At 43.9% G+C, this 13,964-nt stretch overlaps 1 protein-coding gene across 3 annotated transcripts in view; it reads right to left on the reverse strand.

Annotated features, from left to right (window-relative positions):
* Positions 1-13,964, reverse strand: part of PHYHIPL (phytanoyl-CoA 2-hydroxylase interacting protein like) — a 96,132-nt gene that overhangs the window by 3,381 nt on the left and 78,787 nt on the right. For all 3 annotated transcript variants that reach the window (XM_072131208.1, XM_072131209.1, XM_072131210.1), the window contains 2 exons: positions 1,696-1,870; positions 847-964 (listed from right to left, as the gene is read on the reverse strand). In XM_072131208.1, coding sequence (XP_071987309.1) covers positions 847-964; positions 1,696-1,870 — 293 coding nt within the window. The remainder of the gene's footprint in view (positions 1-846; positions 965-1,695; positions 1,871-13,964) is intronic.

A 13,964-nucleotide genomic window follows, 5' to 3' on the forward strand; every position in this document is an offset into this window, starting at 1 on the left:
GTGTATGCCGGGGGTAGGATGTATATACTGGGGGTGGGGAGGCAGGCTGTGCATACAGGGGGGGGGATGTGCGCTGTAGATACTAGGGGGGGGGACTGCGTATACTGTGGGGTTGCAAGCTGTATATACCTGGGGGCAGGATGTATTTACTGGGGGGGGGGGGAGGCTGTGTATATTGGGGAGTGCTGGCTGTATATACCTGGGGGGAGGCGGCTGTGTATACTGCGAGTAGCTGATAGGCTGTGTATACTGTTGGGGGGGGGGCTTTGTATATACTAGGGGGGGGGAGAGGAGGCTGTGTATATTTGGGTGGTGGTACAGGCTATATATACTGGGGGGGCAGGTTGTGTACATGGGGGGGAGAAGCTGTATATACTGGAGGGGTGCAGGCTGTCTATACCCAGGGGCAGGATATATACACTGGGGGGGGGGGGGAGAGGCTGTGTATACTGGGGGCCAGGTTGTATATACTGGGGGAGCAAGCCGTTTATATGGGGGGGGGGGGGGGGAGAAGAGGCTGTGTGTACTGGGGTTGGAGTCGCACTATATACTGTCAATGGTGGAATCTATTATACAGGGGCTGGAAACCATGGACATGAGAAATCATAAAGAAGTCCTCTTTCTAATGAAACACATCATCCCCTGTAAGGTGCTCGAGGACACTAATGCCGGTGTCTAATGACTGACTAATAGTGTGTAAGGTAGCGGCATTGGGCACAGGGGGGGGGGGGGGGGTAGCATTTTCAATTGGCCCTGGGCCCACGCTCTCCCGTGGGCGAGATCTGACACTGCTCTGCGTCCCATCTTATGACCCTGTGTAACTTTGGGCATATAGCGATCTCTTACTGTGTATAGTCAAAGTATTCTTTATGTTGGTTGCGATAAAAAACTGAAAATTTCAGCATCCGTCCTGCAATCGCTTCCGCTTTCTCCATCAGTTGTGTGAGGTGCACCTTTGAGTAATCTGAAACAAAAGTTGAAAGAAAATCAATTTATTCAAACCGTTTCGAAAAAGTCGCTCATCTATTGTTCTAAAGTTTAGAGTAAAACTCATAAATTAGTAACATTTTTCCTTCCACAGGTCTCTAAATATAATTCCATGAAAACTTTCTGCCTGCAAGCACCACTGCTCCAGGGAATATGTTACATTGTATTTCCAGTCTTAAAGGGGTGTTTCCATTTCAGCAAATGAATGTTATTGTTTGTATTATGAAAAGTTAGACAGTTTTCCAATACACTTTCTGTATCAATTCCTCACTGTTTTCTAGATCTCTGCTTGCTGTCATTTTATAGAAATGATTTCTGTGGATAGAAATCAATCACGCAGGTGCACCGCTTGTTATATCGCAGAGTTATCAGAGCTTTGTGTTATTACAAGCCGTGCACCTGTGTGACATCACATGACCAGGGATATAACAAGCGGTGCACCTGTGTGACATCACATGACCCCCCCCCCAGGTCTATGCAGTCTCCTTTACCTCCTATCCTCTCCATAGACTTCTATGTGAAAAGCAGGAAAAGAAACCTGATATTAAAGAAAAATTATTTCATCTGCTTGTAAGATAAGACAAAATTTCTTGTATTTGCATAAAAGTATTCATTCATTAACAGTTGTTCTAAATTCTGTCTGATGCTACCTTCCCAATCCTCACCCCCTGGATTTTAGGATAAGAGGGGACAAGAGATGGCTCTCACCTGCTGTGCAGAACTCTATGATCTCGCTCCACTCAGACACCGCGTAATCTCCATCCACCTGTTTCGATGCCGTCTGTACGGCCACAGTGTACTCAGTCCTTGGGCTTAAGAACCAGTGTCCACGGACTGTCATTGGCAGAGGCACCGCTTTAGCGACCAGTTTAGTGGGGACGTCCTATGGAAAGAGAATGGAGAAAGATTAGGGAGATTTTGTCTTTGTGCTCACATATGTATGAATAAAACAAATGTAATTCTCTTGGAAGGAAAAATTCTGGAGCATCTTCTTTCTGCCTCATATCCCTATGTTACTCTTGGGAGGAGAAGCTCGCTTAGGGAGACCAGGGTGGATTTACTGTACGAGAAGGGGGTAACAGACATTGAGGGGAGCTACCTGATTGAGAAGAGCGACAAGACCTGGCAATGTTATAGTAGTTATATTCTTGTATATTTTTGTTAATAGTGTGGCCCCCTAAAGGGTAGTGTTATGACAATGTGGCCCTCGCACCAAAAAAGGTTGTGCCTTGAAGAACATCTACCAAAAACATCCAGGGAAACTTACTCATGGACCCAGGCACTGTGATTGTGGTAATCTTATAGGGTTGTCCATGGTCTCCTTTCTTCTAAAACCATAGTTCAACATTAGAAACAAGGTCGTGCACAATGTGCGATTCCAGCTCACCCTTCCAGCCGCTTAGCCTCTCATCCTTTGCAGGTGCTCGTAGATCATGTGGAGACTTTAAGACATCAGTAAGTAAAGAAAGGAAGAGATACTCGGCACTAAACTGCAGACTTGAACGGCAAATATTCCTAAAATCTTCTTTATTCAATACGATCTACCAAGAAGACCATGAATAAGGCTTGATCAGCCGAAACGCGTAGGTCCGGATATTGGTCTCTGTGGAAATGTGTTCTGTTTTTATTCTTCGTATTGAATAAAGAAGATTTTAGGAATATTTGCCATTCAAGTCTGCAGTTTAGTGCCGAGTATCTCTTCCTTTCTTCACATAGTTTAACATTATGCTAAGGGACCAGGATGGCCCGGGAGGGGGGACTGCATTACCAGCTTCACATGCTGTTACCCCGTTTACATTAGGCAGAAGTGGGGGGGGGGGGAGGTGGGATGTGTCCCTGGTTTAATTGATTTTATTTTATTTTTTGTTTAAAAATCATAGCCATAACCATAAAATGACTAACCCTTTCCATGTCCCACAAGCGGCTGTAAATCACTCTGTTACAGAAGTTGTGATTCTCGGTGTAAGATGCGCCAGGACCCGGGGTTTCCATTGTACATGGAACAGATGTTTAGTATTTAAAAAAAAAATAAAAAAAATCTGAATCTGCAGATGTCCCATTATCATAAGCATAAAAGAAAGCCGGTAAGAAGGGAATATTTTATTTCGCGATGAGCAGGGATGTGTTAAAATAGAATTAAGTAGAACTAATTTTATGCCTAATCTTCTTATAAAACACCATTGTGCACCCATCAGACCTGACAACATCATTTCTACATAAATACAAGTCATGCCCTGAGCGGAGAATGAAACGTGAAATACAGAAGACACATTTATTTGTTTTGTCTGCAGTTTGTTTCATGTCAATATTTTGTCTTTTCTTGCACAGTTTGGTATATGAGGTCATGCACAAGGCGGGTCAGGGACATCTTAGGTTTCCTCTCTATCTCCTGCCAGAACTATAGTTTAGGATTTGGCACAGATGTTTATGGTTGTTCCCTACAAGGGATGCTGATCGTTTCCCACTTGTGATGAACAGGGGGGATTCACATGCCAGATATTGTGATGAACATACATGTACGAGGGAGATTCACATGCCAGATATTGTGATGAACATACATGTACGAGGGAGATTCACATGCCAGATATTGTGATGAACATACATGTACGAGGGAGATTCACATGCCAGATATTGTGATGAACATACATGTACGAGGGAGATTCACATGCCAGATATTGTGATGAACATACATGTACGAGGGAGATTCACATGCCAGATATTGTGATGAACATACATGTACGAGGGAGATTCACATGCCAGATATTGTGATGAACATACATGTACGAGGGAGATTCACATGCCTGGTTTTGTCCTGTTCATCAAGCCATTAATATCCCTTACTTCCCCCTAACCTTATCTTGTATAACTAATGAGCCTATGGAAACGTCCTACTACAAAGGCTGCAGAGGGACTCTGGCTCTGTAGGGGGTAGCTATTAACCGACACCTTTTGCAGCCACAAGGACTCCGAAAGGCTTGAGGAGACTTCCCCCCAATCTTTAAACCAAAAGACAAAAGGATTATAAAATCTCAGACCAATACGAGTATTTTGGTTAGGGACAGTTGTAGAGTTATGGTCCATCTCAGCCAAAGGGAATATACATTTTTGTAATCTGGGTAACCAGGGGATCATAGTGCCCCGATTCCCTAGGTTCCAGCATGCTTGGACACAGAGATATAACTATCTTGGGATGGGACCATAGCAAATGGGTCAGGTTTGGTTTAAATACGGTCCAGGGATTCACCTGAATCCAATGATACGAGAACCCTGACCCTATGACTTCCCCTTGAGAAGCTATGGCTTCTCCAAAGTTCTGGACTTAATACCTTATGTCCTATGAGCCCTCCTGGGGTGTGCAGGGGGACCCCTGATGTCCCTTGCTGCTTCTTGGGAAACCATTTACCATCAGAAGGCAGGAAGGATCTTAAGGTGAGGACTAATCAGTTTCCATTAGGCCCACACATAAGGTAACTAACGTACGAATTGCTGATACTTGTAGTGCTACCATTGTATTTTGTACTCTTAACTGTATATATATATCTATTGTGTGAGCTTAATTAAACATAAAATTTAACCTGTGTTGCTCTTTTATCTCGATCCACATCCAGGTCTCAGTTATATACATGCCACCGTGTTGGTTCTTCATCCTATATAATCCCGTTACGGACTGGGCTTATATTAAAGGAGAACTGGTGGCAGCTTCATCAGGGCTGATAATATTCTGTCTCACTGAGGCTAGTGAGAGGTATCTTATAGCAATTCAGGGTTGTGATTTATCGTTGTGTCATATACGGACGTTGTGTGGGCAACTTTAAATCACTTCCTGTTCCTTCTAGAACCTGTGCTTTCTGAGTGTGTCTATAAAAGGATAATTAATTGACCTTGTGTACCCTTTAGGGGGCCGAAACGTTACATGAATGATAGAGCAGGTTCTATATGTCCGGTAATGCCATAAGGGTCTCTCTAGTCAGACTGATCAGGACTAAGTTGTGGATAGAGGATAGTGTTAAAATCTCAGGACAACTCCTAACGATGAAAATAGTGCAATATATGTTGTGATGAAAATGTGATGTTTTGTACCCCGAGAGGTACACAAGATCAATTTTTTTTTTTATAGACACTCCCAGAATGCACTGGTTCTGGAAGGCGGAGAAAGTGAATTCGTTGTCTACACAACATCCGGATATGGCACAACAATAAATTACACCCCTGAAAGGCTATAAGACTTTCACAAACCTCAGTGAAACAGAACCCTATCAACCCTAATAAGCTGCCACCAGTTCTCCTTTAATATAAGCCTGGTCCGTAAGGTAACGTATAGTAGCGTGTATAAATTCAAGACCCGGATGTGGGGATTCGTGGATCGAGATAAAAGAGCAACACAGGTTAAATGTTATATTTTATTATCCTTAAGGGTGCAAACGGTACATATATACATACACACAGTTATGTAAAGTACATAGTACACAGGTAGGATTACAAGTATCAGTATGTAAATTGCCTTGTGTGGGCCTAATGGGAACTGATAGTCCATACCTTAAGATCCTTCCTGCACTTGTGATGGTATGGTTCCCCAGAAAAATAAAAGACACTGGGTCTCAGGGGTGCTTTGATTATATTGGGTGCGGACACACCCCTGTACACCAACAGTAGGGCTCTAAGCACCCTCCTACCTGGTGTTAAGTAAAGAACCTTGGAGAAGCTCTAGCTTCTCAATGCAAAGTCATAGGGTCGGGTTTTGGGGTCATTGGACCCTGGTGAATCCCTAGATCACATTGATACCAAACCTGACCCATTTTCTGTGGTTCCATTCAGAGATATCTCTATGTCCAAGACTGCTAGAACCTATAGCATCCATATGTATGTGGTCCCCTGGCTATACCAACTTGAAAAAAATGTCTCTGCCCTTGGGTTGAGATGGACCATAACTGTCCATAACCAACGTATTGGATGGGGATATTTATGACTGTTGTCAAAACAAAATTTCAAAATTGAAAGATCCTGGAGTCGCTGTGGCTGAGGGATTCCTTTGAAGCTCTACCTCCTGTAGTGGTAGTTAACACTCACACTAGCTCAATTTATGCTAATCAAGATGAGGCTAGGGGGAGGTAAGAGATATTGATGGCTTGATGAACTGGACATTTTTAGCCATATATTGCACTTTGTATATACTTTCGGACATTTTATGCTCTATCCACAACAAAGTGCTGAACATTGGGTCCATATGGAATCGATGGACATAGGGAACAGTGTGTATACTCAATCCGCTCCTCCATTTACTCATATTATGGTACCATTCTTGTCATCCTGGTGCTAAGGCCCCAACTTGTCAGTACTGTGTTGTGGAGGACAATAGTAAATCTTAGTCCCCCACCTATAAGGATGCATGTGTATACCGGATCATCATAACCAGTAGCTTGTTGGACATCTTATTCTAAAACCACTGGCGGCCATTGACATCTTATTCTAAAAGCACCCCATGCAGCCAGAGGTGAACCTGAACATCCGGCTACCTGAGGTTGAGTTATAGAGCGGCGCTCCACCCAGTAGCAATAAGATCAGGTCTTCTTTTTTTTTTTTTTTGGAACATGGGTACTGAATACAGTGTCTCCATGCAATTTTTTTAAAGTGTTAAATTCTGCTTTGTGGCAGGTTACTGTCCCATTCTTGCTGAAATTGGTGCTGCCTGAGGCAAGAGGCTAAACTCGCCTTGTAGCTAGTGAACTCCTAGTTCCTACATTTGAAAGTCTTCATGTTGTGGGGAGAAGGTATTTCTAATGCCAGTGCAAACCTCCTATGTTCTGAGGGAAGACGTGACTTCTTCTTGTAATACATTGGTCCGCTGAGCCACACCACAAACTCTACGTCCAGACCTGGTGCACATTTGAGCTACAAATTTCTTTTTGGATAAAATGACACATTTTAATAATTTCTTGAACGTTCTTGCTGCCTGTAACTTTGTTTGCAAGCAATTAATGCTGCTGCCTTATTATTCACAGGCGTGGGCTTCATTCTGCGCTGTTAATGAGGCAGTTCTGGGTCATTACTCTATTTGCTGATGGGAAGCAAAGCTTAAGCGCTTTAGGGGATGATATGCAAATTGTTCAAGAAAAATCAAGTATTTCGCATGCTGTCATCTCGCTGTATAAAGAGAAAGCTGCTCCCAGACATCAGAGAATCTTATACGGAGACCCCAATGTTTTCTAGGCCTAATAGATATTGATGATGAATAATATATATTCGTGACCTGTCAAAAACAATTATTGCTACTAATAAGTTTCCATATATCATTATAGGGCAGTGATGGCAAATCTTTTAGAGATAGAGGGGCAGATTTACTTACCCGGTCCGTTCGTGATCCAGCGGCGCGTTCTCTGCGGTGGATTCTGGTCCGGCCGGGATTCACTAAGGTAGTTCCTCCGCCGTCCACCAGGTGGCGCTGCTGCGCTGAAAAGCATCCGGGTGCCCTGAAATTCACCGACCCGGACCAAGTGAAGGTAAGCGCGTCCCAAGCGACACATTTTCGGTTTTTAAATGAGGCGGTTTTTCCGAATCCGTCGGGTTTTCGTTTGGCCACGCCCCCCGATTTCCGTCGCGCGCATGCCGGCGCCGATGCGCCACAATCCGATCGCGGGCGCCAAAATCCCGGGGCAATACAGGGGAAATCGGCGCAAATCGGAAATATTCGGGTAACACGTTGTGGCCCTTAGTAAATGACCCCCAGAGTGTCCAAAATGAGACCCAAAAACCACTAGCTTTTCCCAAAGTGCCAACACGGCAATTTAGGCAGTAACAAACTTATTGCTACCAGAATCTTTGAGCTCCAATCCGACACCTTTTCACTCTTTGGACAGGACCAAGCAGCACAGGATGGGTCACTTTACAATAGCAGGGAACTACTTGGACTGCCTGAGACTGCAGGAAGATGCCGTGTCTGGCAAACTCTGTGCCTGGGAGACTGCCTGTGTGCCGACAGAGATGCCTCCGAGTGCCATCTCTGGCACCAGTGCCATAGGTTCGCCACCACTGTTATAGGGGTACACTACATTTTTTTAGGGGGTGCTGTAGAATTTATATAGCAATAATTGATATATACTGTATATGTGCAGGAGAGCACAGGGAAGTTATTTGTGAGAAGCATATAATATTTATGAGCGCAGTGTGGGACACTTATCCAAAGAATTCTAAACTGTGACTGTGGTATCTTTAGGGGCACAGTGTGGAGATGTAATGCTATGAGCTGAAGATATCTGGGGTGAATTCAGCAGTTATAAGTCCTATTGATCATTTAATCAATGATCATATGGGGACCTCTGCTTGGACACAATCCGTGGTCTTACATCAGTAGTTTCCAGACACCCCACAAAGGATGAAAATTTCCTACACTTTGTGCCAGGCAGTTTTGATGGAAGTCTATATAGAGCAAAGTTTCCTCACTAAAATCCATCTGATCAAGAGTCCTATGCTCTACACCTTCTCTCCTCCTATAATGGAAAAGGACTTAACACCTAATTGACCCATCAAAGTCTACGGGGGTTTGACTATCCGCCAAAATAAAGTATAAAGGCTTGTATGGATGGTGAACTGTAATAAACCGAAGATACAGGGGAACCCCAAAAATGTGGCAGAGCGTAGCCCAGAAATTCCTGCTGTCAGCCCTGGCTGTACTGATACAAGCTACATTATTCGCTTTCTCATTATCAATGGGGATGTTGTCTTGGCACTGTATTCCTGTCATGTCTTATGAAAATCAACCCAGTCTGTTTAGATTTGCAACACGAGAGTTTAATACGTCTCCTTAAAACAAGTGGACACTGCAGACACAAATTGGGTGGCACGGGGGCTGAGTGAGTAGCACTTCTGCCTTGCAGCGCTGGGGTCCTGGGTTCGATTCCCACCCAGGTCAACATCTGCAAAGAGTTTGTATGTTCTCTCTGTGTTTGCGTGGGTTTTCTCCGGGTCCTCCGGTTTCCTCCCACACTCCAAATACATACTGTTAGGTTGATTAGATTGTGAGCCCCATGGGGACAGGGAATAATGTGTCATGCTTTGTGCAGTGCTGCGTAATCTGTGTGCGCTATATACATAAAGAATTATTATTATTATTAATTTGATCAGTCTATAGTGGGTTCTATAAAAAAGCTCAGCTCATCACATCCACTTCTCTGCAGAATGCTGCCGCTCCGTAGTCACAGCTATTATCGGGGCTGGATTATACACAAATCTGCGGATACAGAAGAAACAATCTGCAGAAGCCGCTCTGGGGAAGGCGTTCACCTCCCTCACCTGCCTTTGTTTCCTATGAAAGCTATACAAATAAAATACCAAAATCTATTGTCTTCAATAGTGTGTGCGGGAGCAGATGCCACCAGGGGGAGCTCTGCCGTTAGAGAAAAACCTGCATTGAAAAAAATGCTTTGTGTCTGGAAAAAGAGAAGATTTGGGAACTAAATGTCTACCAAGGGCATTCCTATATAATCTACAATCACAATGTAGGGTGTGGTATGTCACACTGAGGAGCTCTGGTTACATCCTGCGATAAGTCATCAAGCCACAGATTTAAAAAAAAAAAAAAAATGTTTATAAGTCGCCTTCTTTCTACTGCCCAGACACAAATAGATTCTATAGAGTAAATTGAGGGGTTGGTCAGAACATAGAAGGCAGGTGATCTATAGCTATGGATGTCATTGGCTCTGTTAGCACTGAAATTTTCTACATAGATACAGCACTGGAATCAAGCTTACTACAGAGAGACAGTACCAGAACAAAGATGAATAAATTCAGATGTTACCAGTACCAAGCCTAATACATAAAAAAAGCACCAAGCTTACTACACAGGTACAGAACCAGAAACAAACAAGTTTACAGCCTTATACTGCATCCAATTTATTGCCCGATGCTGAATGAATAAGGTATCATTCACACAGGCATGTCCCCTGCACATCCACATGTGATGTCTGTGTTCATTCCGTATTGTATCCACATCAGTTTTTTTCACGTCTATATGTCACAGATAGCATACAGACCTCAAAAACACCCGTCTGAATGAGCCCTAAGATTGTCTCCGTGTTGCCCCCCCCCCCTTATAGGAAAGGATAACAGCAGTTACTGTGAATATGGTGACAGAAGAAGAAAAGATTGTCCTTCAATCAAAGCCGTCATCTACCTGGCCTCCCCGTGAGCTCCTTCAAGCTAGGATTTAGCAACACAAAAATCTTAGCACCTACTTTAAACAGGTATTCCCATGAAGACAATATTCCTAAATGTACTCAGGATAACAAACTAACACATTCACTTATTCACTGTTATTCCCAAAAATACAGCATGTCACAGATATAATTCCAAGTTGTCTCTATCAGTCTCCTGGTATTTACATTTTGGTTGTCCTTGGATATGACCAAAAACTCCTGGCTATGGTCAGGCAGATTCCTCTCTCAGTAACAGCTTCTCTTGTACTGCAGGGGGAGGGGCAGGAGGCAGTGAGCACTACAGACACAGGCACTTCCTGTCTAGCAGTGTGCAGAGGACACAGCAGCACTAAAACTCTATCCAAGGGTCTTGATCCAAGGGTCTTGATCCAAGGGTGGGGGTGGGGGGTAAAGCGAGTTAGAAAAACTTATATCCATCTTATGACTTTGCTTTGTTCCATCTCTTTTTTTCCATGTATCAGATATTGGTAGGATATGCAGAAACTAAACCCTGCACCCCGATTTATCTTAACCAACTTCTTTCATGGGAAGAACACGTAAACTGTAATACTATACTACCGCTACCGTGGAGATGATAGTAACAATGCCCCCACAATATCCAATATAGCAAAGGTGCCCCCCAAAGTAATGAATAAAGCAACAGTGCCACTATTATATGCACTAGAACAGTGATGGCAAACCTTTTAGACATTGAGTGCCCAAAACTACAACCAAAGCCCACATATTTTTTGCAAAGTGCCAATGTGACAATTTAGGCAGTAACTTATTACTCCCTGCTCTGGCATAGGTTTAAATTGTATCGGCACCTGAGGACACCAATACAGTAGAAAGAAGTTTTAAAATTATCATTATAGCTTCCTTCCAGGGTCCTGGGACTGCAAGAGGCTTTGAGTCCTGTTTGGTGAACTCTGTGCTGGGGTGTAGGCATGGGTGCCCATAGAGAGGGCTCAGAGTGCCACCTCTGGCACCTGTGCCATAGGTTCGCCGCCACTGCACTAGAGTAACAGTGACCCAAAAGTCTCTGATATAGTCATAATGCCCCCCAGTGGTGAATATAGTAATAGTGCTCTTTCAGTAGCCAAAAGAGTCACTAATCTACAGAAAGCAACAGTAACAGTGGTCCTCACAGAAGCCATTTCAGTTGCCCCCACAGTAGTCACAGTGCCCCACTCACAGTAGCCAATAGCCACGGCGACCTCCACAGTGGCCAATAGTCACAGTACCCCCAACAATTAGCTAAATGTCACTCCCCCCAGTAGCCAATAGTCACAGTCACCTCTACAGTAGCCAAACCACAGTTCCCTCACTAAGTAGCCAAGTCACAGCCTCCCCATAGTAGCAAAGTTAAAGGACCCACCCTGGAAACACAAATGCAAAAAAGGGGCAAATTGTTAAGGAGTTAAAGGTCCACCAACTGCAGAACCGAAAGCTAACACCCCCTTGCATGGGTCCTAAGACTTCCATGGGTCCTGGCCTGTATGAACATGAATGTGTGCAGCCCGTGGAAACAGGTTTTTTTTGGCATTATCCCTCAGACTGTACACAATGCTGTGGACGTGCCGTATGCTGTGCATTCCATGCAATTGGGCAAACATACAAGCCTGTTTTCATGGGCTGCGCACAATCGTCTGCATGAGCCCTTAATCCTCCCCTGCTAGAGAGGTTTACTCCCTTGAGTTGAAGAATATACAGAAGTTATGTCTCCTCTGACTGCAGCTGAAAAGAGTAGAGTATGACCAGGAAGCTGTGTGTCCATTATGCATGACCAAGGATCATTGAACACTATGGGACAGCCTGTGGCTTGAGCTCATGGTCATGGATTCATCACACCTGTATCTGAGCTTGCAATAAGTTACGCTACATTGGTAAAGTCTCATTTCGATGAGTTTTTATAACACAGACAGTAAACGCTTGCAGGCTCGGTGTGCCAGATGCTCAGAATATTGCGCAGACATTAAGACCATTGGTTCTGGTCCCTGAAAATACAGCGTCACCGCTGCTAAATGGTCAAGTATCAAATGGTACAATGTTTTGACCCAAAGCTTTGGGTGTTCTAGGGAAAATAACAATTTGATGAGTTTAACTCCGCTCAATTCCCTCACAATCGAAACCAGAATTGATGAGAAGACTTAATAAAAACTTTTCTGTTCCTAGAATAAAGGACTTTGGTGCATTAGCCATCTCGTCAAGAAAAGGAAAGAAAAAGCGCTGATGGTGTAATATCATATGGGGCAAATTGTCAGGGACAAATTAAAAGGTGCTGACCATCTCTGGTTGTGCTGAAGAATAGGCACAACACTACTTAGATCATCTTCCCGGTCCAGAAAACATTGATGAAAATCTGAGTTTCCAGTAGCCACACTGAGCAGGATCATTGGAATAGAAAGTTGGGACGTGGTCTGATTGGTTGGCGCACTCAGGTATAATGAATGGGCAGTGAAGAAATAATAGGTGTTCAATGTTGGTTTATTAAAAGTCTTAAAAGCACAATAAAAATCTAGACCCTTTTTTTATTGTGCTTTTAAGACATTCAATAAACCAACAGCGAATACCTATTATTTCGTCACTGTATGAATGTATTGATCGTTTTTCACAGAGGTCATCAGAGTTCATTGCTCCCAAAGTAAATTGTGTTTGCTAGCTCCCTCTGTTGATCAAACCAGAGAGGTGTCACTAGGTTTTTTCTTTTTAGCAGTTTATCCTAAACACCGTAACTTATGTAAACACCTAAACATACCTTAAAAACGATAGTGGCACAAAACGTAGCACAAACGTTTGACACCACCTGTTTGATTCGGTTAATGTGTGTGTGTGGGGGGGGGGGTCTGGCTGACCTTTTGAATTTTACAATTTAGTTAATATCTTCAAAACAAAAGCAGCACAATGATCCTTGGTTCATTGATTTGGGTAATGTGTGTGTGTGGTGGTGGTGGTGGTGGTGGTGTTGGGGGGGGGGGGCTGGTAGACTTCTGAACTATTATTAAAAACAATGGCGGCACAAACAAAAATTTCTACTACACAAACCAGCACAAACATTTGACACCAATTTTGTAAGAATTGAACAAGGTGGGGGTGCCAACTTCACTCAGGTCTTGAATTATTAGGGAACAGCAGATGACTCAGGTGACTGAGCAGCTCAGACTCATTTCCATAGTTTTATAAAGTTGTTTTCTGAGGAATCCGGGAGCCCTGGATCTAGCTGAAGACTGTGCCATCATCCTCTAGACTCTAGTCCTCTTATGCATGCTTGTTAGCTCTAGGGCCTATAGCTAACAAGCATGCATAAAAGTATGGTCTACAATCAGTAACCTGGTGGTAAATGTCCTTTAAAGAGGACCTGTCACCCAGAAATTCGGGACTAGGAGCTGCTTACTAAAGCTCCTAGTGCTAAAACAAACGCAGCAATGTTACAATGATATCATTATCCGAAACCTCCAATATCGCTATCTAACACCGCTGCGGAGTACAATAGAAAAGTGGTCCAGCGTATTCATGAGGAGGCGGGATTGTGGGCGGGATTAGGGGCAGTGACTGCTGCATGACACGCGGCAGTCACTGCCGAGCTTTGGAGCGCGCGCCCCGGGCCTTCCCGCTCGCTCCATAGCTCGGCTGTGAATGCCATGTGTCATGCGGCAGTCACCGCCCCTAATCCCGCCCCCTCATGAATACGCCAGACCGTCGTTTCTATTGTACTCCGCAGTGGTGTTTGTTAGCGTTATCGGAGGTTTCCAATAACGTTATCATTGCAATCTGGGTGACAGGTTTAAA

Source organism: Engystomops pustulosus, chromosome 11, assembly GCF_040894005.1.
Source record: "Engystomops pustulosus chromosome 11, aEngPut4.maternal, whole genome shotgun sequence".
NCBI classification, from domain to species: Eukaryota; Metazoa; Chordata; class Amphibia; order Anura; family Leptodactylidae; genus Engystomops; species Engystomops pustulosus.